The 27,585-nt window shown below is 45.8% G+C and overlaps 1 protein-coding gene and 1 long non-coding RNA gene across 7 annotated transcripts in view; one reads left to right on the forward strand and one right to left on the reverse strand.

Moving 5' to 3' along the window:
- The window catches only part of SMPDL3B (sphingomyelin phosphodiesterase acid like 3B), a 205,515-nt gene that overhangs the window by 177,894 nt on the left and 36 nt on the right, over positions 1-27,585 (reverse strand). The window contains exons 2-5 of one of the 5 annotated variants that reach the window (XM_075335969.1): positions 21,123-21,234; positions 19,043-19,168; positions 18,712-18,925; positions 5,990-6,087 (exon numbers count right to left, since the gene is read on the reverse strand). In XM_075335969.1, coding sequence (XP_075192084.1) covers positions 5,990-6,087; positions 18,712-18,925; positions 19,043-19,103 — 373 coding nt within the window. In that variant the 5' untranslated portion in view covers positions 19,104-19,168; positions 21,123-21,234. Of the gene's footprint in view, positions 1-5,989; positions 6,088-18,711; positions 18,926-19,042; positions 19,169-19,443; positions 19,558-20,149; positions 20,585-21,122; positions 21,505-27,585 lie in introns of those variants that run through there. The other 4 variants (XM_075335970.1, XM_075335971.1, XM_075335972.1 and 1 more) reach the window with 4 other exon arrangements.
- The window catches only part of LOC142291444 (uncharacterized), a 181,342-nt gene continuing 180,798 nt past the window's right edge, over positions 27,042-27,585 (forward strand). For both annotated transcript variants that reach the window (XR_012750484.1, XR_012750483.1), the window contains exon 1: positions 27,042-27,319. This is a non-coding gene — a long non-coding RNA (uncharacterized LOC142291444). The remainder of the gene's footprint in view (positions 27,320-27,585) is intronic.

Here is a 27,585-nt window from a genome sequence, read left to right on the forward strand (position 1 = left end):
ACAGGAAATGAATGTAAAACGCGGTAAAAACGCGGAAAAAAACACATGCGTATTTCCAGCGTTTTTGTGGTCAAAACCAAATTTGACATTGGCAAATTCTGCCAGAAGATGCGTTCATTTCTGCAAGGTACTGGATGCAACGTGTGCACATGGCCTTAGGCTTCTGTGCACAAGTCATTACCTTGTATTATAAGGCTATGTGCCCACGTTGCGTTCTGTCCCTGCAGAAATTTCTGCAGCGATTTGAACACATGTGTGCTTCAAATCGCTGCAGAAACAGTCCGTAATGAAAAGCCGATTTCATCGCTCTGGATGCAGCCTCTGACATAGACAGAGCTGGACCGGCATCCAAAGCGCATGAAAGAAGTGACATGTTGCTTTTTAGAACACAGCACTTCGGCAGTAGCCGAAGCGCTGCATTCTAATACGCCACGTGGGCATGGATTAGGCACAATCTTCATAGATTGTGCTGGGGACGCAGGACGCATGCAGTTACGTTGCGGTACAGAACGCAGCGTAACTGCATGAAAATACGCTACGTGGGCACATAGCCTAAAACCCTGATGTGTTTTGTATGTCTAAACTATATAAACAGCTGTAATATTGGTGTGTACACACATTGTGTATGGACGAATGTCTGTGCATATGTTTCACTGGAGAAAGCCACCTTCATTGACCCTGCACAGCAGTACATTATGAGGTAGGTGTATTAAGACTGGCGTCTCATAAACCAAATTTAAATTCATTTGCACTGGAGTCAGATGCAGCAAGTTTATTAAAAGCCTGCCCTGCCTCTTAATAAATTTGGTTCATCTTTGGTAGTACATTTACCAGAAATTGTATTGAACGTCTGCTGAGAGCAGGTGTAGATTTGCGCTAAATAATGCAAATACATATATGTAATACAAATATAGCATGCCCCAAAAATTGTACCCCTCGTACAGAGCTATAAGAATGCAATGTAATGGTTCTATGTGATGCAAAGTTCTGCCCTAGAAGCAAAGCTTGTAGACAAAATTACCTCCAAACTTAGAAATGCAATAAAATATGCCTCTATAGAAACTCAAAAGGCAAACAGCAGCAAAATAATCTCCCAAAGCAAGCTATAGATCTGCAGACCTCATAAGAAATTTGTGTGCCTATGTTACCTATCTGTAAGGCTCCTTTACACTTCCACGTAAAACACACACACGTTTCACAGTCTGTGGTGAAAGTGGTGTGTGTGTTCCGTGTGCTGTTCCTGTGCTATCCATGTGACATCCGGATAGCACACGGAAACATAACCTGGTATACTTACCTGTCTCCGAGCCGAGTACAGCCCCATATTTGGCGCATCTAATGGATGCACCACCTCTGGGGTGACTGCGGGTGCTATTTTTAGGCTGGGAAGGACCAAAAAACCATGGCCCTTTCCACCCTAAAGATATTAGCCTCAGATATTAGCCTCAGTTGTCTGCTGTCCCTTGGTTGTTTTTTAAAAATGGGGGGACCCTATGCCATCTTTTTATAATTTAATTAAAAAATCTGCGTGGGATCCCATCTGTTTTTTAAAACCAGCCAAGGTACAGCTGACAGCTGAGGGTTGCAGCCCGTAGCTGCTGCTATACCTGTGCTGGTTATGAAAATTAGGGGGCGCCCCATGTGTTTTTATTTTCTAAAATTATTTATTAATTCAGCTTGTACAGTTATCCATCTATCCATCCATCCATCCCTCCATCCATCACTTTTCTGGCTTTTCACATCTTTTAGATATAAAAACCATTCATATGACTATCATCCGTCTTTTTCCCGTACTGGTCACAAGGTTGTAACACATATGTCACACGGATGACACACAGATGACAATACAGATGTCCAAAATGGACCATGCAAACCTTGCTTTTTTTACACAGACGTGTGAAGGGGGCCTTATAGTAATTTGTTCCTCTCCTGCATTTAAAGCTCATCATGCCACAGACATATATTGTTGCACGTAGTTCACATGTGTCCTCAAACTTGTATACTACTGCTGAACATGTCTTAATCAAATCATGTTCTTTGCAGTGATTTCTGGTTAAGTGAACTTATTTTCACGTGTTTGACACAATGTCCAAGCCAGTAAATCAGAAACCTCATAGTTAAATTGTAAATTAATCTGTTGGGTGCAGGTCAGGAGACCAGCATTTGGTCCAGACAGAAAACCGACGGTGAATGTTATAAGAGTGAAACCAGCCTAAGGCTATGTCCGCACATTGCCTCGGAGTACCTGCAGTTTATTCTGCACGTTTTCCTTCCCTTGGTTTTTGACCAAATGGCTTTTGGCCATTTTTCTGCGCTAAAAACGCATGCGTTTTTACCGCGTTTTTAGTGCGTTTTTAGCGCTTTTTACCTGCGTTTTCACCTGCGTTTCTGCAGATGCGTTTTTGAGATCAAGACACTGAGAAATAAAGTTGAAATAGTCAAAAAGAATGAAAAAAGAGGAAAAAAGGATAAAATTAACTTTTATTAAAACAATATGGGAAATTATCAATTTTAATGTAATAATAGTGGTTATGCACATTTTAACAGAAAAATAGGTTAAGTTTATTATTTTTTTACATTTAAATTTTCGGTTATTGTGTGTGTGTAAAGGAACATTAGAACCCATTAATTTTTGCCCAGAAAATCATGCGTTTTTGGAGCCAAAAACGCAGTGGAAAAGCAGGTAAAAAGCATGAAAAACGCAGGAATTGTGCTTTTGGTTGCATTTTGCCATTTCTCATTGACTCCAATGTTAAGGAAACGCTGCAGAAATGGCAAAAACAACTGACATGCTGCTTCTTTTTCAGCATGGTTTTTGACCACAAATATGCAAATTAAACGCTGCTGAAAAAAAAGCAAAGTGCAGACAGGATTTCTCCTTTTCCCATAGACTTTGCTGGAAATCAAAAACGCAGGCGTTTTAGTGCAAAAACGCTGCCGCCAAAAACGCTGCAGAAACGCGGTAAAAAACGCAACGTGCGGACATAGCCTAAGGGCTCGTGCGCACGTTGCGTAATTGCATGCAGTTATGCTGCATATAGCACTGCAGCGTAAATGCATTCGTCCTGCGTCCCCTGCACAATCTATGAAGATTGTGCATGATACGTGCGCATGTTGCTTTTATGAGCGCAGCGATTTGGGTGCTAAAATATTGACCCAAATCCGTGCATTCATAAAATGAGCATGTCAATTAATTTGTGCGCTTTGGATGCAGCTCCCACTCTGTATATGGTGGGGACAGCAGCCATAGCGCATGAAATCAGCTTTTTTTGTACAGAAAAACTGCATCCATTATGCAGTGGTTCTGCACCGATTTGACGCGCACATGTGCTGTCAAATCGCTGCAGAATATTCAGCAGTTACGTGTGCTTAGGCCGCCTTCACACATGCACATAAAAAAATGTACGTTTGGCACATTCATTTTGACCATCTGTGTGACACTTACCAGAATTCAAGAAATTAATGATTTATATGTGTTTATAGATGGCCTAAGATGATAGATTACATTAGATAACAGATAGATAAATAGATAAATACATAGATAAATAGGTAATAGATAGCTAATACATAGATAGATAATATAGATAGACAGATAATATATAGCAATATAATAGATAGATAGCTAGATGGACCGTACAGGTTTCTATTTAACCAAATAAGTTAAATGAAAAAAAATGATGTAAGGTTCCCCCTATTTTTGATAACTAGTAAAAGGTAAAGCAGACAGATGTGAGCTGATGTTATTGGGCTTTTCCCAGCCTAAAAATACCAACCTGCAACCGCCCCAGAAGTGGTGCCTCACGAATTTCTCCAATTCTGGTGCTTCGCTTTGGCTCTTGCTGATGCCTTAATACTTTGGCAGTTGTGGTAACAGTTTTTGGAGCTGTCAGCTGTGTAGTGTCCAAAAACACGGCTGACATCAAGCCCTGGTGTTAGTAATGGACAGGTGTCTATCAGTCATCCCCATTACTAATTGTTAATTAAAAAACAAAACACATACACAACAATTCATAATTAAAATAAACACTCCTCAAAATTTTCCCTCATTCCCCACTTTATCCCCCCCAAAAATCCACCCAGGTCCACCGTAGTCCAGGGAATCCACAAATGGAAACCTGAAAAACACCAGCAATATACAAAGACAGAGAAATAAAACAAGACACACCCTCGTTCACCACTTTATTTAACAAAAAAAAAATTCCCACGCAGGTTCATCATAGTCAAGCAGTTCCATCAAACAAAGTCTATGGAGCATCGTTCCAACGCTCCATAGACTTTACCCGTTCCTCGTGCAGTGCAGCTTCTAAAGAGCGGTGATATCAGTAACATTACAACTCTTCAAAGTTGCAGTCATGAACAGCACAGCATGGACTGGTGATCCTGAAGAGCAATAATGTTACTGATGTCACTTCTCTTCAGTGTCACCATGTCTTGTGCAGCGCTGCATGACCTAGAAGTGCCTGTAAACAAAGTCTACGGAATATCAGATCAATGTTCCACAGACTTTGTTCGACGAAATTGCTGGACTGTGTCGGACCTAAGTGTGAATTTATTTATTTTTTTAATAAAGTGGTGAACGAGGATAAATGTTTAGTTTTATTTCTCTGTGTTTGTATGTTTCTGGGGTTTTTTTCTATCAGGTTTCCACTTGTGGACTACGGCAGATTCCTTGTAGTATGGCAGACCTGTGTGATGTTTTTTTTTTTTGTAATAAATTGGGGATTGTGGGAAAGTTTCAGGGATTGTTTATTCTGATTTTTATTACTAGGTTAGTAATGGGAGTGTCTAATTGATACCTCTCCATTACTAATGTCAGGGCTTGATGCTCTGTTATTGGACCCTACACAGCTGCCATAAACCCCAAACACCATTACCCTGATTGCCAAAACACTAGGGAGTTGGGAAGAGGCGAAGCGACACATCAGAATTGGAGGATCTCGTGATGCTCCACTTTTGGGGCAGCTGCGGGCTGATATTTTTAGGCTGAGAATGGGCAAATCTTGGACCGTCCCAGCCTGATAATATCAGCCCCCAGATATCTGCTTTACCTTTGCTAGTTATCAAAAATGAGGGGGACCCCTCATCGTTTTTTCATTTAATTATTTATATATTTGGTTAAAAAGAAAGCTATATATCTATTATGTATCTATTATTATCTGTCTTTCTATTATCTAGCTATCAACTTATTATCTATCTATCTATCTAACTATCTTTCTATACATCTATATATCTATCATCTTTGCACATCTTTAGCACATAAAAATCATTACTTTCTTGAAAGCATTTTATTCTGCTCTGTGTCACATGGACGGCACACATGTGCTGTACATATTTTTAATAGACCCATAGACTTCTATTGACCCTTTTCATCCATGTTGACAGTAAAAAATGGGCATTTCTCCGTGTGTTACAGACATACTTGTGGTTCACACAGAAACCTGGTCAGTGTGAAAACACGGACATGTAAAGATCACCATAGATTCTAATGAGTATGTTTGGTGTCCGTGAAATAAACAGATGTCACACATACCGGAATCACTGACATGGGAATTGGGCCCAGGGTAAGTGTAGATGACGGTCATGTTTAACACAATATGCTGTTGAGTGTATGTGATTCTCGCATGAATAAAACATGCTTTTTGACAGCCTTACCATTAAAAAAAAACTTGGCTTGGATTTTAGGACAAAACTAAACGTGGCAGATTGTTGGAGAAACTAATGCCACTATTTTTTATGTCTGAAGGGGGAATGTAAAGGTCAATGCACATGCTTCATCAACACATGGGGCTTATTTTCAGTAGTAGAAGTGTTTGCAATAATGTGCCATATGAGAAGTCATCTTACAGACCTCATTTTCTCCAAACCACCTATTTCCCTTCAATTGATTCATATCTTAGAACTTTCAAGCATTTCACATAGACAGTATTATTCCATCTCTCCACATGTATGACGCAACAAACCTATGCTGTAACTTATTTTGACAACTTACATGGAAAAACCTGTAAAATCAGGGTTGTCAGCAATTCCACAATATCCAGCACAGCCTTCTCACTAAGTTTTTCATTAGGTACATGTGGCGTGTCATCCCTAAAATAAAACCATTGAAGAAAATAAAGGTGAAATACCAGTTATGAATGTGGTCTTATTTGGGTCTGCCATTGCTTCATATGTTCAGTCATCCTTGAGCAACATTCACATGAGGAGGAGGTCACTAGTACATGTTCTCATTAGAGCAGGGTATCAGATGTCCAGTCATTGCTAAACATAGTGTAAGTTTATCCTCCTTAGGAAGTTCTAAAATGCCAAAAGTAGTGGGGGCAACGTGGTATATCACCAATATAAAAATAAAGTCTTAGGCTGTGTCCGCACTTTTGCGTTTTCACCTGCTTTTCACCTGCTTTTCTGCTGCGTTTTCATGCCAAAATGCATGCATTTTGATTTTCCTGGAAAGTCTTTGGGAAATGGGGATTTCTTGTGCGCACTTTGCAGTTCAAAACGCTGCATTTTATTTGCATAAATTTGGGGAAAAACTCTGCGTTCAAAGAAGCAGCATGTCAATTGTTTTTGCCATTTGGGCTGCGTTTTGCTAACATTGAAGTCAATGAGAAGTTGTAAAAAGCAAGCAACATCAAAATTGCAGCGTTTTACATGCTTTTTAGCTGCAGAAAGAATGCGTTTTGGACTACATAAACGCATGCTTTTCTGACATCAAAATAATGGAATGATATGTCCCTTTACACACACACATAGTCCGACAATTAAATTAATGAAAAATATTAATTTATTGCTATTTTAGCAATAAATAGTATAAAACTGCTATAATTATATTAAATATTACTATTTTCGTTATGATTTCAATAATTATATATGTATTCCTTTTTTTCGTTATGTTTGACTGTTTAAACTTTATTTAGCAGTGTCTAAATGTTCAAAACGCATCTGTCTAAACGCAATGGAAAAGAATGTCAAAAGGGCTAAAAACACGGCTAAATCGCGGTAAAAACACATGCGTTTTTACCGCGATTTTGTGGTCAAAAGCAACTTTGGCAAAAGCAATTTCTGCCAAAACATGCGTTTTGAACTGCAACTACGACGACGCAAAGTGCGGACATAGCCTAAAGGGTGCTTTACACGCTGCGACATCGCTAGTGATAGCTAGCGATGTCGTGCGCGATAGCACCCACCCCCGTCGTTCGTGCGACATTTGGTGATCACTGCCGTAGCGAACATTATTGCTGCAGCAGCATCACACGCACATACCTTTTCAGCGACGTCGAACAATCCTTCCTTCAAGGGGGAGGTGCGTTCGGTGTCATAGCGAGGTCACTGCGGCGTCACTTAGCAGCCGCCCAATAGCAGAGGAGGGGCGGAGATGAGCGGACGGCACATGCCGCCCACCTTCTTCCTTCCTCATTGCGGGCGGCCGCAGGTATGAGGTTGTTCCTCGTTCCTGCGGTGTCACACATAGGGATGTGTGCTGCCACAGGAACAACAAACAACAACACAACTGACCAGACAACGATTTTCGGTCAGTGAACGACGTTTCACAGACCAACGATTTTTGCCGCTTTTGTGATCGTTTAAGGTCGCTCATAGGTGTCACATGCTGCGATGTCGCTAACGGCGCCGGATGTGAGTCACAAACACCGTGACCCCGACGATATACAGTTAGGTCCAGAAATATTTGGACAGTGACACAAGTTTTGTTATTTTAGCTGTTTACAAAAACATGTTCAGAAATACAATTATATATATAATATGGGCTGAAAGTGCACACTCCCAGCTGCAATATGAGAGTTTTCACATCCAAATCGGAGAAAGGGTTTAGGAATCATAGCTCTGTAATGCATAGCCTCCTCTTTTTTAAGGGACCAAAAGTAATTGGACAAGGGACTCTAAGGGCTGCAATTAACTTTGTAGGCGTCTCCCTCGTTAACCTGTAATCAATGAAGTAGTTAAAAGGTCTGGGGTTGATTACAGGTGTGTGGTTTTGCATTTGGAAGTTGTTGCTGTGACCAGACAACATGCGGTCTAAGGAACTCTCAATTGAGGTGAAGCAGAACATCCTGAGGCTGAAAAAAAAGAAAAAATCCATCAGAGAGATAGCAGACATGCTTGGAGTAGCAAAATCAACAGTCGGGTACATTCTGAGAAAAAAGGAATTGACTGGTGAGCTTGGGAATTCAAAAAGGCCTGGGCGTCCACGGATGACAACAGTGGTGGATGATCGCCGCATAGTTTCTTTGGTGAAGAAGAACCCGTTCACAACATCAACTGAAGTCCAGAACACTCTCAGTGAAGTAGGTGTATCTGTCACTAAGTCAACAGTAAAGAGAAGACTCCATGAAAGTAAATACAAAGGGTTCACATCTAGATGCAAACCATTCATCAATTCCAAAAATAGACAGGCCAGAGTTAAATTTGCTGAAAAACACCTCATGAAGCCAGCTCAGTTCTGGAAAAGTATTCTATGGACAGATGAGAAAAAGATCAACCTGTACCAGAATGATGGGAAGAAAAAAGTTTGGAGAAGAAAGGGAACGGCACATGATCCAAGGCACACCACATTCTCTGTAAAACATGGTGGAGGCAACGTGATGGCATGGGCATGCATGGCTTTCAATGGCACTGGGTCACTTGTGTTTATTGATGACATAACAGCAGACAAGAGTAGCCGGATGAATTCTGAAGTGTACCGGGATATACTTTCAGCTCAGATTCAGCCAAATGCCGCAAAGTTGATCGGACGGCGCTTCATAGTACAGATGGACAATGACCCCAAGCATACAGCCAAAGCTACCCAGGAGTTCATGAGTGCAAAAAAGTGGAACATTCTGCAATGGCCAAGTCAATCACCAGATCTTAACCCAATTGAGCATGCATTTCACTTGCTCAAATCCAGACTTAAGACGGAAAGACCCACAAACAAGCAAGACCTGAAGGCTGCGGCTGTAAAGGCCTGGCAAAGCATTAAGAAGGAGGAAACCCAGCGTTTGGTGATGTCCATGGGTTCCAGACTTAAGGCAGTGATTGCCTCCAAAGGATTCGCAACAAAATATTGAAAATAAAAATAATTTGTTTGGGTTTGGTTTATTTGTCCAATTACTTTTGACCTCCTAAAATGTGGAGTGTTTGTAAAGAAATGTGTACAATTCCTACAATTTCTATCAGATATTTTTATTCAAACCTTCAAATTAAACGTTACAATCTGCACTTGAATTCTGTTGTAGAGATTTCATTTAAAATCCAATGTGGTGGCATGCAGAGCCCAACTCGCGAAAATTGTGTCACTGTCCAAATATTTCTGGACCTAACTGTATCGTTAGCGATGTCGCAGCATGTAAAGCACTCTTAACATCGATTTGTCTTGTCATGTTCAACAAGGAGTTTTTTATGCTGATTAATCCAACAAGTTTCTCAAATGGAATCCACTTCAGGAAACTCTTTTTGGGGCGTTTGTGGAGTTTTTTTTTCCAGAAGCAGGTTATGAAGAGGTTTCAGAGAGTCTGCTCTTGAGGTGATATTTTTGGTAGCCTGTTGACTGGACAGTGCCTAGTTTGGAGTCTGTTTCAGTATGTACCATGGGCTTTTTTTTCATCACCAGGCATTTTTTTTTTTTTACTACAAAAGAAACCCCTCCAGGGAAAAAAAAAACTTGTTATATGAACTTCTAAATTGATTCCTCATAGCATCATTAAGGCCCTTTGCACACATTGATCATTTGGTGAGTTTTTACCTTGATATTTGTAAGGTAAAACCAGGAGTGGGTGATAAATGCAGAAGTGTTGACAAGTTTCTGTAAAAACTCACCAAATAGTCCACTTGTGCACATGGCCTAAGAAGACTTTTCTGAGTATTTTTAATGCAGTTTTTGAAGAGGATTTTGTAGTGGAAATGGTCCAAAAAAAACCTTCAAAAACTCTGTGTGAACATAGTTTCAAAGGGTTTTCTAGATTTTCACAGTCTTTGTTTACTAGCAAACAATGTGTGACTGCTGCGGTCAATCAGTGGCTGCAGTGACCAAATGCCATTCTGCCAAAATCACCCCTCAAGGCTGCAGTATGATGCCAGTAAGGGACAGCCGGTGAGAGCACAAGGGAAAGGGAAAGATACATTAATTTTATTTTTTATTTTAGCACATTTTCCTCCATTCTAATTTTCTGAGTTGGATAACCCATTTTATCATTGCAGAATAAAATGATGCCGTGTGTTTCACCTCCGTCCTTACCATTTTCAAAATCTCTGCTTACTTTCCAAAATGAATAAACCTGTTCTTGTTTACATCTACAGGCTGAAGATCCATTCTAAAGTAATACTTCCTTATAATAGCCACATTTGTGCCCAGACTAGGCAATGCTAAACATCATAGTTTGTTGCAACAATGTAACAGTGGAGGGTAAAATGTAACAGCAAGTCTCTTGGGCTGTTTAGCCTTCACAAATCTGTGAAAGACAGACTGTCCTCAAATTGTCCTCTAGCCAATCACCAAGTTTACTGAATTGAGACAATTGCTTCTTAGGTAGAGCGAGAATGGACCATGTTTCACAGATATGTGAATATAGTGTTGCATATACAAGGTGGCCATAAAATTATCTAAGGTGTTTGGAGCTGTTTGCAGACTTACCCAGTAGACAGAATTGGCTCAAAATTGGTATGTATGCTATTCATGGCATGGGAAAATGGAAGGTCTCTTAAAAAAGAGAACTTTCCACACTGTGCTGTACGTGAGTCCCAATTGCCTGGAAACACTGCGTGCACTGCTGTTTCCAGCACGGTTGTTCGTGCCCTGTTCCACGATGGCAGTGGCAATGTCCTCCACAACATCTCTGCTTACCGGTAGTTGCCCGCGCCCTGGCTGAACACTCAATAATCCTGTTGCCTCAAAATGTGTCATCATCTGTCTCAGCCATTGTACTTCTACGTGTGTGAAGGTTTTCAAACGACGAAAGGCTCTGTGCAGCTGTAGCATTCCTGGTATTTTCATAAAACAACCGCACTAACAGCACACGATCCGGCAAAGAAACAGGCATCTTGCAGACTGAGTTGCAAGGCACGCTCACTGTACAGCACCACTTTTTCACCTGGTGGGGAGTTTTGGTATAAAATTTTTTTTAAGATGGTTTCTGTTTCCCCATGCCTTGACTAGCATACATACCAATTTTCAGCCAATTCTGTTAACTGGGTCAGTCTGCACACGGCTCCAAACACCTTAGGTTATTTTTATGGCCACCTTGTATTTATAGGAGACTTTGATCTGTTAGGCTCTGTTCACATCTGTATTGGAAGCTTCACGGCAGCATCTTCCGATTCTGGAGAAAATAACGCAGCCGCCTGGACATCGGTGTTGCGCTTTACAAGTATTATTATTAATGGGTGCTTTAAAAATGTGACACAGCCGTCCATAAGAGTTAAGTTTTAATGAATGATCTACATGATTTTACATAAGGCAAATTAGTTGCAGAAACTTGGAGTTTGCAGAAAAGCATGTGCTTGCCTCAATGACAACTACAGTATGTCAACTGAACGGATTTTCAGCCAAAGAAACGTCTTCAACAAAACAGCAACTTCTAGCAGTCTGTATCCTTCTAAGGCCGGTTTCACATTTGCATTGTTTTGACGCAAACCGACTCCGTCACTAATGTATTACAGTTCATTTATTTACAGTGGAAGAGCGACACTATGCTTCCTGCACTACCCGCATGTGTCCACATGGTGTCGCGCTTACACTGTAAATAAATGAACTGTACTACATTAGTGACGGAGTCCGTTTGTGTCAAAACAACGCAAATGTGAAACCGGCCTAATAGATTTCTGTTTGTTTTTTCTCTATTTATTAAAGATGCCCTTTTCTGATCTTTTTTTCCCCCAATAATCTGTATATATAGTGTTAACATTGTCACCCACAGCTGTCTTCGCCGGCATTCAGCGCCATTCTCCTCCTCTACTCAGTGACTGTTCTTCAGACTCTGTGCCTCACCCAGAAGTGGCTTAAACCTTGTAAGGCCATGTGCCCACGGGAGCTTGCTCCTGCGGATTTTGCCGCGGAAAACCTGTGGATTTATCTGCATTTTCCAGATAAATCTGCAGGTTTCAGCATGTACAGACACTCCCCATGTTATCCTATGGGACATGGCGAGTGGTGTGCCACGTTGCGGAATGTGCGGATGCGGAATATCCTGCGGATGTCCCACAACCGCACATAACTGCATGTCAATTATTCCTGCGGATTTACCTGCGGAAATCCCGGCGCTCCACTATGGATATAGAGGCTTACCTGCCTTGATAGCAGACCCCAGTCACTTTCTTCCGGTTCAGAGGACGTCACGGCAGTGGAGCTAGGAGCAGGAAGCAGGAGGTGGGCGGGGCCTGCACGAGCTCCGGTCATGTGACAGCCAGAGCTAGTTCAGGCCCGCCCACCTTCTCCTGCACAGTGCAGATGCTGACGGCCGGACAGTGAAGTGCTGCATGATGGAGGTAAGTATGAACTCCCGATCACTCCAGCACTTGTTCTGCATTGAGGATGCAGTGCCGAAGCCATGGTACTGTATCCTCAATGCAGAATGCCCGCACCATATCCGCAGGATGGAAACAGACAAAGTTGTGCTGCGGATTTCTGGGAGATCCTGTGGAATGTCCTGCGGATATAACCCCAGGACACTTTCCCCGTGGCCAGATAGCCTAAGAATTTAGAGCTTCAGAAAGAGGCTTTATAGACTTGCTAAGGCCACATTCACACTTTGAGTATTTGGTGAGTTTTTTTTACTTCAGTATTTGTAAGTCAGAACCAAGACTGGAACAACCAGGAAAAGTATAATAGAAACACAGGCACCACTTCTGCATTTATCACCCACTCCTGGTTTTGGCTACAAATACTGAGGTAAAATACTGCCCAAATACTGAACGTGTGGCCTTATAGATGCTTCCAGAGAGTCTGAAGAGAAGTGATGCCATTCAGAAGAGCAGCATAACAATGGTGATACTGGCGAAGACAGCTGTAGGATTAATACACAGGCTACACTACTTACACATATCCAAATGTGGCGCCCTAAGGCTTCAGTCACCACAGAGTTACTGGACCTCATCCAGAGGTGTGGTATTCCATCCCAGGTATACAGGGGATCACCACGGTTGACACAAAAGCACAACACTCTCACTCAGCAACACCTCACCAGACAAGGTATGGCGTGATTATACCCGAAGCCAGACTGGGGGGGTGGAGTCTGTTGAGTGGAAACACATAGTAGTGGAGTGTGGAGAGAGAAGGAAAGAGGAGAGGTGCAGTGGAGGAGAGAATAACCGTGGCCTGGAGCTGGTACCGCTTGGCCCGGGCATCGACAGAAGGGGTCCTAGAGACCACGGGAACTGCAACATCCTCTAGTGGCCTTGTTCCACATATAATCTAAGGGTGGAAGGACTTGGCCAGAACATGGGGACTGATCCCTAGGAAATTAGGAAAAGAGCCTACGTATTCCACTAGTAAAACCAGCGGCTGAGGTGACTGCAAGCACAAAAGCCACATCCGCACACAAATTTGCTTGAAGGGAACCCTAAATGACCATGAGATAGAACTTCATGCCACCCAACAGGGTCCACATGCATTGGCACAAGATTCAGTGAGCGAGTGCGCAAGGCAGGAGAGAGAAGCAAGTGCAGGAAGATGGCCAAGGAAGCGTACACTTGAGAAATATGCATTGGACTTGACCTCCGAACTACCCGGGATCAGCTGGAGCCCATCACAATGAAACCCCAGCACTCCAAAAGCGGTCACTGGCATGTCGTGGAACGTGGAACCTGCTACAGTGAGTAAAAACCTTGAGACTGCATCCCTGTGTCACTCCATTATTCACCTGCGCTTCCGACCCTGCAACCCCCCCGCCATCATAGACTACTACTACCACCCCCATCTGCCCTGGGGCCCAGCTCTGCGTGTGGAGAGCTATACCATCTTAGCTGCGTCACCATCTGCCCCAGAGGTCCCCATCCCACAGCGGCGGCACCTAACTTGCCGCATACCACAGGTGGCGTCATGAATAAACTGTAATCATTCCCTTTATATTTAAATCATACTGCCAGGGTCACGGAGCCGGGCCTTGCTACCGCGACGTCCCGAGCCAGAACCGCAGCCCGGTAACGAGTCACCCCACGGCTCCGGTGTGGGCGTGTCAACTTGGCGTCACAAACAGGATTTCGTGCCTGCAGCAAGGCGCGAAAAGCCATGCCTGCCTCCCAATAGCTACAGAAGCTACAGAGCAGAAACAAAACTTACCCAAGGGCCCAGAAGTTTCGCCTCCCAGGAAATAAAAAGACATAGGCTAAGTGCGCAGAAGAACTCGGAATGCACCATGGCGAGCAGCGACCGGGACAACGTGGACCACAAAGTGACAGCGACCAGCTCCCCTGGCCGTCCGGAGAATGCTCCGGTTCCGCAATCAGTCCTGGATCCAAGCTTCTTGGAGGAGGAGGTGAAGAGGCTGGGACAACGGCTGCTGGAGCTCCAGACAGGTGCCGTGCAGCAATGGCAGGCATCCATAATTGAAGTGGTGGTGGAGGGACGTACCCTGATGTATCGGGCGACGCCGACCCTAATGGAGGCGACCAGCACTAAAGAGGTAACTGGAAGGAAAAAGACCCTATTACTCCGGTAGCTGAAAACACCCTGTTGGGACCCTTCCCTGCACCTTCGGTCCTTGCACCCAGTCAGGCTCCTCAACGCTTGGCCTGGGACATCATGGCTAGAGGCGGAAAAAGACTGGCGGCCCCTTTAACACCCACCCTGTCTGCCAGTGCCATCGAGGTGGCATGTCAACAGCAATTGCTGAAGCTGCGAGCGGAGAAGGAACAGCGCCATGCAAAGTGGGAAGAGATGGAGGCCTGCAACATGGCCACAAAGCAGCATTTCAGCAAGGTCTGACCATCTGAGCGGGGCCCACTGAGGTCTCGGACGGTCATCCGGTTTGACCTGGAACAGGGATGGGGCTTTGTTAGCAAGACCGGTCTCGAGAAACACATCTTCGTCTCACGGCAGAATATGGAAGCTCACCTCCAGAAAGGCCATCCAAAGCATGACCTATACCCCAGTGATGTGGTCACGTATAATCGCTACAAAGGCAAAAGAGTGTGGTACGCCCTAAATGTTCAGCACCTGGAAGTTGCACCAGATTGTACGTTTGACCAGGAAACTGCTAATAATGTTTAAATAAGTTTTCTGATGATGTGTTCATGTGTGTGAGTTGAATAGACAGCTGAGTAGACTATGGGTGACCAGGACTACGTTTGTAAATAGTTGTGCTGATTACAGTGCCCTCTTGTAGAATTTGCAGATCACAGGAGATAAAACCCGTCTGGTGTGGCAGAAGTAATGAAGCATGATCAGGAATGCTCTGTCGATTTTTGCACAGATCAGGAGCGGTGCAAGAAACTTGGCATCGTGCTCTTCAACAAAAGTTTATTATGCAAAAGATAATGTATGATAGTCAAGTTTTATAGTGTAATGTAAGTTATTATTATGATGATAACGTTCAAGATGATGCCTCCCATAAGGAAAGAAAATGTTTACAATGTTTACAACATACAAAAATGTCACTGTATTTTTGTTTTGTTCCAGCTCGAGGATGTGCTGGGATTTTCTGTGGGGAGTGTGGTGCCCTTGAAGCTTCAGTTGCCACAGAGGTACTGCACCTCATCAAGAGGTGTGGTATTTCATCCCGGGTATAGAGTGGATTACCACCGGTTCAAACAAAAGAACAACACTCTCACTCAGCAACACCTCACCGGACATGGTAAGGGCGTGATTATACCCGAAGCCAGATCGGGGGGGGGTGGAGTCTGCTGAGTAGGAACACACATTAGTGGAGTGTGGAGAGAGAAAGAAAGAGGAGAGGAGCAGTGGAGAAGCAAAAACCCGTGGCCTGGAGCTGGTACCGCTTGGTCCGAGCACAAACAGAAGGGGTCCTAGAGACCACAGGAACTGCAACATCCGCCTTGTTCCACATATAATCTACGGGTGGAAAGACTTGGCCGCAACATGGGGACTGTTCCCTAGACTAGAGGAAAAGAACCTACGTGCTCCACTAGTAATACCAGCGGCTTAGGTGACTCCAAGCACCGAAGCCACATCCGCACACGTATTCGGTGGAAGGTGACCCTAAAGGACCATGGGATAGAGCTTCACGCCCCCCAACAGTGTCCACAGGCACTGGCACAGGGTTCAGTGAGCGAGGGCACAAGGCAGGAAGGAGAAGCAAGCGCAGGAAGATGGCCACGGAAGGGTACACTTGAGAAAGGTGCACCGGACTCGATCTCCAAACTACCCGGGATCGGCTGGAGCCTATCACAGCAAAACCCCAGCACTCCAAAGACGGTCAGTGGCATGTCATGGAACCTGCTACAGTGAGTAAAAAACCTTGAGACTGCATCCCTGTGTCGCTCTGTTATTCACCTGCGCCTTTGACCCTGCAACCTCCCCCCGCCATCATAGACTACTACTACCACCCCCATCCGCCCTGGGGCCCAGCTCTGCCTGTGGAGAGCTATACCATCTTAGGTGCGTCACCATCTGCCCCAGAGGTCCCCATCCGGCAGCGGCATACCACAGGTGGCGTCACGAATAAACTGTCATCATTCCCTTTATATTTAAACGACACCGCCGGGCGTGTCACACAGATTTAGTGAAAGCAAAAAGTTCATGGCAGGGCTTCTTTAAGCAGAAATCTTAATTTAAAATAGCTCCCTGTGTTTAAGCTGGCACCTGTAACAATATCAGACACGTCTTTTGTGAAAACCACCCAAGAGGGTAAAGGGAGGGAAATGAAATAAAATCTAACGTAAACTACCCCAAAGACTATTATAGACACTAGTACTGTCCATGAAAAATGCAAGTAGCACTCGTACGATGTGCGAAGGAGATCTTAAATTGTGGCTGCCATATGGACTTAAGACCCTGTCACACACAGAGATAAATCTTTGGCAGATCTGTGGTTGCAGTGAAATCATGGACATATTGCTCCATTTGTACACAGCCACAAACCTGGCACTGATTGTCCACAATTTCACTGCAACCACAGATCTGCCGCAGATTTATCTTTGTGTGTGACAGGGCCTTTAGAATGAGCACTTGCATTAAACGGAACCTGTCAGGTCAAATGCGCACCCAGAACCATGAGCTGTTCTGGGTGCATATTGCTAATCCCTGCCTAACCATCCCTGTATCTAGTAGCATAGATAAAGGGATATTTATAAAAAGTATTTCTAAAGATCTTATATTGTATGCTAAGGAGCGTGGTGACTAGTCTCCTGGGCATTACTTCCCTTTGCTAGTTGGCTCCATTAGCATGTTAGTACGTCCCTGTGGATGTGCTAACATGCTAATGAATGTGCAGCGTTAGAGGATAATCTCACCTCTCCGCTGCCATCGACGCCTGACTTCGGCGAGTGTGCGCATGACCCCGGAGTTTCGGTCACGCAAACTACTTCAGTTTGAAGCCTGTACCTGTACACAGTGCTCTTCATAGTGCGCATGACTGAAACTCCGGGGTCATGCGCACTGAGCCGAAATCCAGCGTCAGGCGGCGATGGCAGCGGAGAGGTGAGTGAGATCATCCTGTGACGCTGTGCATTGATTAGCATGATAGCACGCCCACAGGGGCAAAAATGTTAATGGAGCCGACTAGCAAGGGAATCAACACCTAGGGAACTAGTCCCCACGCTCTTTAGCATACGATAAAACATCTTTAGAAATACTTTTCTAAAGATCTCTTTATCTATGCTAGTGTATACAGGGACGGTTAGGCAAGGATTAGCAATATGCACCCAGAGCCGCTCGTGGTTCTGGGTGCATATTGGACCTGACAGGTTCCCTTTAAAGCACCGGCCTTTTTTTTTGTTTTATTTTACAACTGGAATAGTGCTTCTAAACTAAGCTGCCTGACCCTACTCTCCTATTTACCATCATTATCACTACTGATCCAGTCGGTCTCCAAAGGTTTGTGTTTCATGGAGCACGCTGGAAGTCACGCTAGATGATGTCATTCTGGCCTCATTCTGGCTCTCATAGACTTACATTCATATCTTGTGATGTAATTTTAACTTCTGGCCAGTGAAAAGTTGCGGTCACAAGAAGGCGCCGTGGCACCGTATCGGCGCCGATAAAAGGTGAAGCTACTGGAGGATGAGCATAAGACTACGGTCAGGGACCTCAGATTAAAAGCTCCACACCAGTGGTAAAAAAATAACCTGCTGGAGTGGTGCTTTAAACAGGACTGTGGAGCATTATTTCTCATAATACGTCACTGTCAAAGAAATCGTAAAAATGAAAAACAATCAGAAAGGACCATAGTGACTTGGAGCTTTATATTGAGGTTTACCTCTAGATTTCCATAAAGCTCTGTACACGTGAAGATTATTGTTCTACGGATGGGTCATTGAAACATATGTTGGCATATTGAGGCATATTATACAAAATGGAAAAAAATATATTATATAGTTTGTTTAATGATGGCTAAGAAAGAAAAGAAAGTTCTCATAAGTCTATAGTATTCCTGAACCTGGCACTACCCCCACCTTCCTCACTAATGATTGACAATCACTGATGTGTTCAGGCATATAATTCAGTGGCTGTATCAGGTGTCATCTACAGGGAAGAAAGCGCCGACAGAAAGAGAACACTGATTAGTGCTTGTCTCATGTCTCCGACAGCATGCACTTTGTACTCACCCAGTCCACAGTATGAAGTCCGGATCAGGCAATATAGATTTCATTGCATGTATAGATGAATTAATAAGAGAAAGTGGAGAGTCGCATAGATAATTCCCCCATTTCCCTGCATCTGTAACTGGCTGGTCACCTGCAGATGGACATACTTTACAAGGGTCAGTGGTCACTGTGTAGTTAGGGTCAAGATGCAAGTCTGTCAGGTGCCAGAAGTAACCTAAGAAAAAGACAAATCAGAATTCCATCTGCTTAAGAAGGTCAATACACCGTATAACATACACTCAGTTAATTAATGTGAGCCATTGGTTTCACTTAGACCTGTCCCTCAGCTTACCTCTTTCTGATGAGGTGAAAGCAGCATAGACTGCAAGAAGCTGGAAGATGACAGTTCTCATGGCAGAAGAGCGGGTTTATGTAACCTTATCTGAGCCACCTCCTTCTACTGTTCACTTTGGCCTCACTGTATTTTCAGGAAGTGGAAAAGAAATATAGATGTCAAATTATCTGCACTATGTCATTTACAATTTAACAGGTCTAATCCAAATGGTAATACACATATCAAGATAGGTTCCCTTCTAGTTGCAAACTATATAACCTATCTTAAAATACAGTGGAAAAGGAAGAGAAAAAACATTTGCCTGCAGCCATAGTGCTGATCTGCAGGTAAATATCCTTCTAAACCTTTTTAACTGGATGTTCGGCTGCAGGGAGAAAATTGAATTACAGTCTTCGTACAGCTGCCTGCTTCCAGTCAAGTTGGCAGTTCTGTGGGCTGTTAGTAGATATCACTCTCTACAATGTGAGTGCGCTATAATCAGATTCTTCGGTGCCATCCTATAAAAATCCGTGGAAACCAGACAGAACTACTCATAGGATACAACTAAGATGGCTTTGATGACCTGCACTGCGCAGCTCCACTCGACGTCACGGTTACGTCGAAGTCATGTGATATAGTTACGTAACGTCTGCCAAAATGTGACGCTCCACAACCCCTGGGGATACGTAAGGTCAGCTTGGAACCATTTTCCAAAGACATTTCCTGTCCACACAGGCACAATGAGGCACGGGAAGGGAGAGAGGGTAATCCACACAACATTCGGCATTATACTCGCTCACAAGCCTGACAGGCTGAGGGACCCGTTCACTAGACCCAGGGAAACAGAGCCCTGCCTGCTGGTATGACTGCCACTAGTTTCTCGTTAGATCCTTTGCGGGATTATATCGGGCCCGAAACCAGCCCGGTATCGTGTAACTAACCAAGAACACTGACACGTGAATTCATGGATCAAGATCAAAGAGCAGCCTAAGGTTAATTTGGATATTTACTCAACATAAGGGCACACCAAACAAAACATTATATACAGTAAGGAAATAAAGATGATGGTTAGATATGTGAATACAGGTGAAGATACAAGAGGTATAAGCAGATGAAATCAGTTACCGTTGTTTGATGCCTTGGTGCTGACAACCACATGGAGGTGCGTGTGATGCCAGTGGATTCCTGGTTCCTTCTGACCTTCCCAAAGAAGACAACACTGGGCCACTGTCTCACACTTGCAAATAAACCTTTGGTTGATCACTCCCTTTCTGGACCCCAGGTTGTGCTTAGTTTCCCTCCCCTTGTGCCTGGTAGCTGAAAACTTCAAAAACCTATTATGGGTCATAACTTCTCAAAGGAATGTCATAGTCAGACGGTTCTGGTGCCATTGGATCCGGACAGGACCCTGTTACGCTTCAAGCCCAAACATGACTTTACTACCTGGCTTCTAATAGCTGTTCAACGTATCTCTCTTCCCCGGGATGCTAGAACAGGTCGAGACCCAGGCAGACGTTCAACCTGTTCTCGAAATCTCAGAAATCTAACTGGTAACTGGCTAGGTATAACTCCTTATGAGATTACATCTCCTATCTGTGTAATGAGTTTTTGTGAATCTTGAGCTCCCTGCAGGGGTGGGCTCCCAGCAGTGGTTTATCCTGCTAGAAAGAAACGTGTCACATGCCATCTGCTCTAGATTGAGTTTTTTCCTTTGAAGCTGGTGACCCTGGACCACATACTGAGCCAGCTGTCCTGTTTTAGCTTCAAGTTTAAATTAGGAGGTCTATAATCTCACACCAATATGATACAGTTGATTGGCATAACATTGTATCTCCCATATACTTCACAATGGCTGTCCTGTGACTAGGATCAAAATCGATTATGTCTCAGTTTTTGTTCTTTTTTTTTTTTTTCTTTGCAGTCTGCAAAAAGAAATGAAACCAAAAACCCCTAAAAAGTTATGTAAACAGCCCGATAGACTATAATGTGTATGTGTTCTCTTCATGAAAAGCACTGCACACGTGTGATAATCAATATGTGAAATAAATAAATAAATCAGGCAAGGTTTTACTGCAGTCGAGTTTTGTAATATACTTACATACAAGTGGTCACATTGGAGCAATGATTCAGGTCCTGTTCACAATGATGTGGGGGGGGGGGGGTCCGTTCCTACAGGGTTCTGGCGTTTTTGATGGCAAGAATAGTGTACTCTTCATACAAAGAAACGACAAAACGATATGTAATGTTATGTTCACACTGCAGCTTTTTAGAGTAGCTCTGCTTATGAAAATACTGGGAAAAGGGCTCACAAAATGCTCAAAAGATTTGTCCCATACTTATTCATTTCTATGAAAAAATGACTTGCTGTTTACATGTTTAGGTTTTGGGCATCTTTTAAGCACTTCAAGCCTTTAAGTGACGTTCATTTTTCAGGCGTTTTCCTCTAGGAAGACGCTCCATACTTTACAATACAAGTTAATGGGTGTCTTTTTGAGCGTTTTTAAGTGTTTTCGCTTCAAAAATGTACAGGCAATGTACTCATAGGTTAATGATTTAAAAAAAATAAAATATGTATATTACAAAAAGTTGAAAATATTTGGCTTTCGGGTAAAATTTGTCTAAAGCGTAAAAAGATCACGCTACTCAGGTATTTTAGCATGAAATTATGGTAATTTCCTCATCTCAAACAATTTATTGAAACAAAAAATCAACAACAGTAGTGGATATGTCCCTCCAAAAAGTCATGTGGCCTTGAACATCAATTATAGTTGACAACAATGTCTCCTGCTGTTCACAAGTGGAGTAAAGCTGGTGTCACACTAAACGACAGCGACAACGACGTCGCTGTTACGTCACCATTTTCGGTGACGTAACAGCGACCTTGTAAGTCGCTGTTATGATCGCTGCTTAGCTGTCAAACACAGCAGAAGCAGCGATCATAAGGTCGCTGTGCTACATGTTCAGAGAGCAGGGAGCCGCGCTTAGCGCTGGCTCCTTGCTCTCCTGCAGCACACATCGGGTTAATTAACCCGATGTGTGCTGCAGCTACATGTCACAGTTCAGAGAGCAGGGAGCCGCGCTTAGCGCTGGCTCCTTGCTCTCCTGCAGCACACATCGGGTTAATTAACCCGATGTGTGCTGCAGCTACATGTCACAGTTCAGAGAGCAGGGAGCCGCGCACACTGCTTAGCGCTGGCTCCTTGCTCTCCTTGCTACAGTATGCATCGGGTTAATTACCCGATGCATACTGCAGCCACATGTCACAGTGCAGGAGCCGGCACTGGCAGCAAGAGCGGAGGCTGGTAACCAGCGTAAACATCGGGTAACCAGGGAAAGGTCTTCCCTTGGTTACCCGATGTTTACGCTGGTTACAGCTTACCGCAGCTGCCAGTGCCGGCTCCTGATCGCTTCATTTCGTCGCTCTCTCGCTGTCACACACAGCGATGTGTGTGTCACAGCGGGAGAGTGACGACCAAAAAATGAAGCTGGACATTCAGCAACGACCGGCGACCTCACAGCAGGGGCCAGGTCGTTGCTGGATGTCACACACAGCGACAGCGACGGGACGTCGCTGCAACGTCACAGAAAATGGTGACGTAGCAGCGACGTCGTTGTCGTCGTCGTTATGTGTGACACCAGCTTAACTGTCTACAAAGGCATGGCATTCCACTCTTCTTGAAGAATGACCCTCAGGTCATTGAGGTTTTGAGATACAGTTACGAATCTCTACACGGCGACTCAGCTGATACCATGCGTTTCCTATGGGATTCAGGTCTGGAGAAAGTGAAGGCCACTCAATGTGAGGCACCCCAGTCTCAAGTAGCCATTCTGAAATGATGTGACGTTGATGAGCTGGAGCATTGTCATCCATGAAGATTAAATTAGCCCTGTGTTGTTCATGCAGAGGCACAATGACTGGATTAATGATACTAGTCAAGTAGTAGGGGCTTGTCACTGTACCATTCACAAAGTGTAGGGTAGTTACATAGTTACATAGGTTGAAAAACAACCTAGGTACATCTAGTTCAACCTTCCTCCACTGATTAAACATTTTGTCATTAAGATCATTTATAACCAACAGTGTTGTATACTGAGGAAATACACCAGCCCTTTTTTAAAAGCTGTTATAGTATCTGCCATTACTACCTCTTGTGGTAGGGCATTCCACCGTCTGACTGCTCTAACTGTAAAGAACTATTTCCTATTTAGCTGCCGGAATTGCTTTTCTTCAACTCACAGTCTATGCCCCCTGATCTTTAGTATTGTCTTTGGAAGGAATAAGTCATTTTCCAGTCCTTTATACTGACCACACATGTATTTATACATATAAATGAGATCTGCTCTGAGACATCTTTTTTCTCAGCTAAACAAATCCAACTTTTTGACCTCTCATCATATGCAGGGCTGGATTATAGGTGGGGTTCCAGCCTCGGGGCCCCCACCACAACAGCTTCTAAGGGGTCCCTCACCACCATCTGTACTATCACTGAAATTTCTGCAGTTGCAGAATGATCTTTGGTGACATCACAGTCATGTGACTCACCAAAGGTCCTAAAGCTGCACTGCGAGAGTCTAGGCCTCTGTGTCAAGAACCTGAAGACCCCGCCTCTATTCAAATGTATGAACATCTTTCAGGCGCTTATACATTTGCAGTGCAGTGCAGCCACAGGACTGAGACAGAGGAGAGCTGCTCAGCCCCGCACCGACATACCATCATCACCGGGGCCGCAGCTGCAGCAAAGAGGAGGAGGATGCAACAGTACTGCGACAGAAGAGCTCCTTAGCCCCACACAGACGTCCGTCATCGCCGAGGCCCATAACTACAAAGGAGATAACGATGTGCAGGCACATGTGAGCACTCCACTAGGAGCTGAAGATGACATGTATAATAATTTTAGATGAGGGGGCCGTGGTGGGGGAGGAGCAATGTTACTTGACAAGGTACATTATGGGGCAGTGGGGGACTTTTATGGGCACTTTATGGGTCAATGAGTGACATTATGGGTCAGTGGGTGCCATTATATAGCAAATTGGAACATTATAGGGCAGTAGGGTACTTTTATGGGGCATATTTGGGGCAATGAGGGACATTGTAGGTGAGTGGGGGATATTATGAAGCATATTGGGACATTCTAGTGCAGTGAGGGACATTATAAAACAAACTGGGACATTATGGGGCAATGAGGGACATTATGAAGCGTATTGGGATATTATGGTAAAACTAGAAGGTGGCCCGATTCTACGCATCGGGTATTCTAGAATTTACGTATTGTGTAGTTCATGTATGATTTTTGTTATATATATATATATATATATATATATATATATATATAGATGTTGTTGTGTGTAGTTACCAAGTGTTTGTGTAGGGGCTGTACATGTTCTGGGTGTTGTCTGGGTGTGACGGGGGGTGAGAGCGGTGTTGTATGTGTGTTGCGTTGTTTGTGGAGCGCTGTGTGTCTGTAGCGTTGTGTGTGTGTTGCGCGGTTTGTGTGTGTGTGGTGTGTTTTGGGGGGAGGTATGTTTTGTGCAATGTGTGTGTTGTGCGGTATGTGCGTATATTTGTGTGTGCCGCGGTGTTTGTGTGTTGGGTGCTGTGTGTGCGCAGCGTTGTCTGTGTGTGTGGGTGTCTGTGTAGGGCAGTTGTTTGTGGTTCCCAGTGTGTGTGTGTGTGTGATGTGTGGTGTGTGGTGTGTGGTGTGTTGTGCAGTGCGCGCGCGTGTGTGTGTGTGTGTGTGTGTGTGTGTTTTGGGGGGAGGTGCGCACTCCCAAACGTGCTCCATCCCCCATGCAGCGCACTCCCCATCGTGCTCCATCCCCCATGCAGCGCACTCCCCATCGTGCTCCATCCCCTATGCTGCGCACCCCCCATCGTGCTCCATCTCCCATGCTGCGCACTCCCAAACGTGCTCCATCCGCCATGCTGCGCACTCCCAAACGTGCTCCATCCGCCATACTCCGCACTCCCTATCGTGCTCCATCCCCCATGCAGCGCACTCCCCATCGTGCTCCATCCCCTATGCTGCGCACCCCCTATCGTGCTCCATCTCCCATGCTGCGCACTCCCAAACGTGCTCCACCCGCCATGCTGCGCACTCGGAAATGTGCTCCATCCTCCATGCTGTGAACTCCCCATCGTGCTCCATCCCCGATGCTGCGCACCCCCCCATAATGCTCCATCCCCGATGCTGCGCACCCCCCATCGTGCTCCATCCCCCATGCTGCACCAGCATCAGCCTCTCTGCCCCCAGCATCAGCTTCTCTGCCCCCAGCATCAGCTTCTCTCCTCCCAGCATCAGCCTCTCTCCTCCCAGCATCAGCCTCTCTCATCCTAGCATGAGCCTCTCTCCTCCCAGCATCAGCCTCTCCTCTCTGTCCCCAGCATCAGCCTCTCTCCTCCCAGCCTTCCCCAGCATCAGCTTCTCTGCCCCCAGCATCAGCTTCTCTGCCCCCAGCATCAGCCTCTCTCCTCCGAGCATCAGCCTCTCTCCTCCCAGCATCAGCCTCTCTCCTCCCAGCATCAGCCTCTCTCATCCTAGCATGAGCCTCTCTCCTCCCAGCATCAGCCTCTCCTCTCTGTCCCCAGCATCAGCCTCTCTCCTCCCAGCGTTCCCCAGCATCAGCGTCTCTCCTCCCAGCCTCCTTCCTCCCACCCTCCCCCAGCATCAGCCTCCGTCTCCCAGCCTCCCCCAGCATCAGCCTCCCCCAGCATCAGCTTCTCTTCTCTCAGCCTACCTCTCCCAGCCTCCCTCAGCATCAGCCTCCCTCTCCCAGCCTCCCCAAGCATCAGCCTCCACCAGCATCAGACTCTCTCCTTCCAGCCTCCCCCAGCATCAGCCTCCGCCAGCATCAGCCTCTTTCCTTCCAGCCTCCTCCAGCATCAGCCTCCCTCTCCCAGCCTTCCCGAGGATCAGCCTCTCTCCTCCCAGCCTCCGTCCTCCCAGCCTTCCCCAGCATCAGCTTTCCCCTCCCAGCCTCCCTCAGCATCAGCCTTCCCCAGCATCAGCCTCTCTCCTCCCAGCCTCAGCCTCTCTCCTTCCAGCCTCCCCCAGCATCAGCCTCTCTCCTTCCAGCTTCCCTCAGCATCAGCCTCCCCTTCCCAGCCTTCCCGAGGATCAGCCTCTCTCGTCCCAGCCTCCTTCCTCCCAGCCTCCCTCAGCATCAGCCTTCCGCTCCCAGTCTCCCCCAGCATCAGCCTCCCCAAGCATCAGCCTCCACCAGCTTCAGCCTCTCTCCTTACAGCCTCCCCCAGCATCAGCCTCCCCTTCCCAGCCTTCCCCAGGTTCAGCCTCTCTCCTCCCAGCCTCCTTCCTCCCAGCCTGCTTCCTCCCAGCCTCCCCCTCCCAGCCTCCCTCAGCATCAGCCTTCCGCTCCCAGTCTCCCCCAGCATCAGCCTCCCCAAGCATCAGCCTCCACCAGCATCAGCCTCTTTCCTTCCAGCCTCCCCCAGCATCAGCCTCACTCCTTCCAGCCTCCATCAGCATCAGCCTCCCGTTCCCAGCCTTCCCCAGGATCAGCCTCTCTCCTCCCAGCCTCCTTCCTCCGAGCCTCCCTCAGCATCAGCCTTCCCCTCCCAGTCTCCCCCAGCATCAGCCTCCCCAAGCATCAGCCTCCACCAGCATTAGCCTCTATCCTTCCAGCCTCCCCCAGCATCAGCCTCCCCAAGCATCAGCCTCCACCAGCATCAGCTTCCCTCGTCCCAGCCTCCCCCAGCATCAGCCTCCCCCTCCCAGCCTCCCCCATCATCAGCCTCTCTCCTCCCAGCCTTCCCCATGATCAGCCTCTCTGCTCCCAGCCTCCTCCAGCACGCCGTGCTCCTCTGCCGACACTCACACACCCGATCGCATCCACTCACACACACCCGATCGCATCCACTCACACACACCCGATCGCATCCACTCACACACACCCGATCGCATACACTCACACACACCCGATCGCATACACTCACACACACCCGATCGCATACACTCACACACACCCGATCGCATACACTCACACACACCCGATCGCATACACTCACACACACCCGATCGCATCCACTCACACACACCCGATCGCATCCACTCACACACACCCGATCGCATACACTCACACACACCCGATCGCATACACTCACACACACCCGATCGCATACACTCACACACACAGACACTGACGATATCGCACATACGCGCTGATACTCACAACATCCGGACATACCACATGCCTCTGGCCATGTGATCCTCCGTCAGGTCCTGGAAGATCACACAGCACAGTATCGAGGCCGAGAAGCAAGCGATATCGCCGGATGCTGTGAGTATGTGGATGCGATGTGTGTGTGAGGTGTGTGTGAGGTGTGTGTGAGAGTGAGTGCGATCTGATGTGTGTGTGTATGCGTGTGTGTGTGCTGTTATGTTTGTGCGTGTGGAAGTCGCGCCGCTGCAGGACCTTTATTTACTGGTAACTATGCAAGCATGGTTACCAGCGCAACACGTCCCCCGCTCGCACGGGAGGCAACACCAGCATACGGCGGCGGCGTACGCTGATGTGGGCTCCCGTTGGTGAGGGGGGAAAGGGGG

Source organism: Anomaloglossus baeobatrachus, chromosome 2 (assembly GCF_048569485.1).
Source record: "Anomaloglossus baeobatrachus isolate aAnoBae1 chromosome 2, aAnoBae1.hap1, whole genome shotgun sequence".
NCBI lineage: Eukaryota > Metazoa > Chordata > Amphibia > Anura > Aromobatidae > Anomaloglossus > Anomaloglossus baeobatrachus.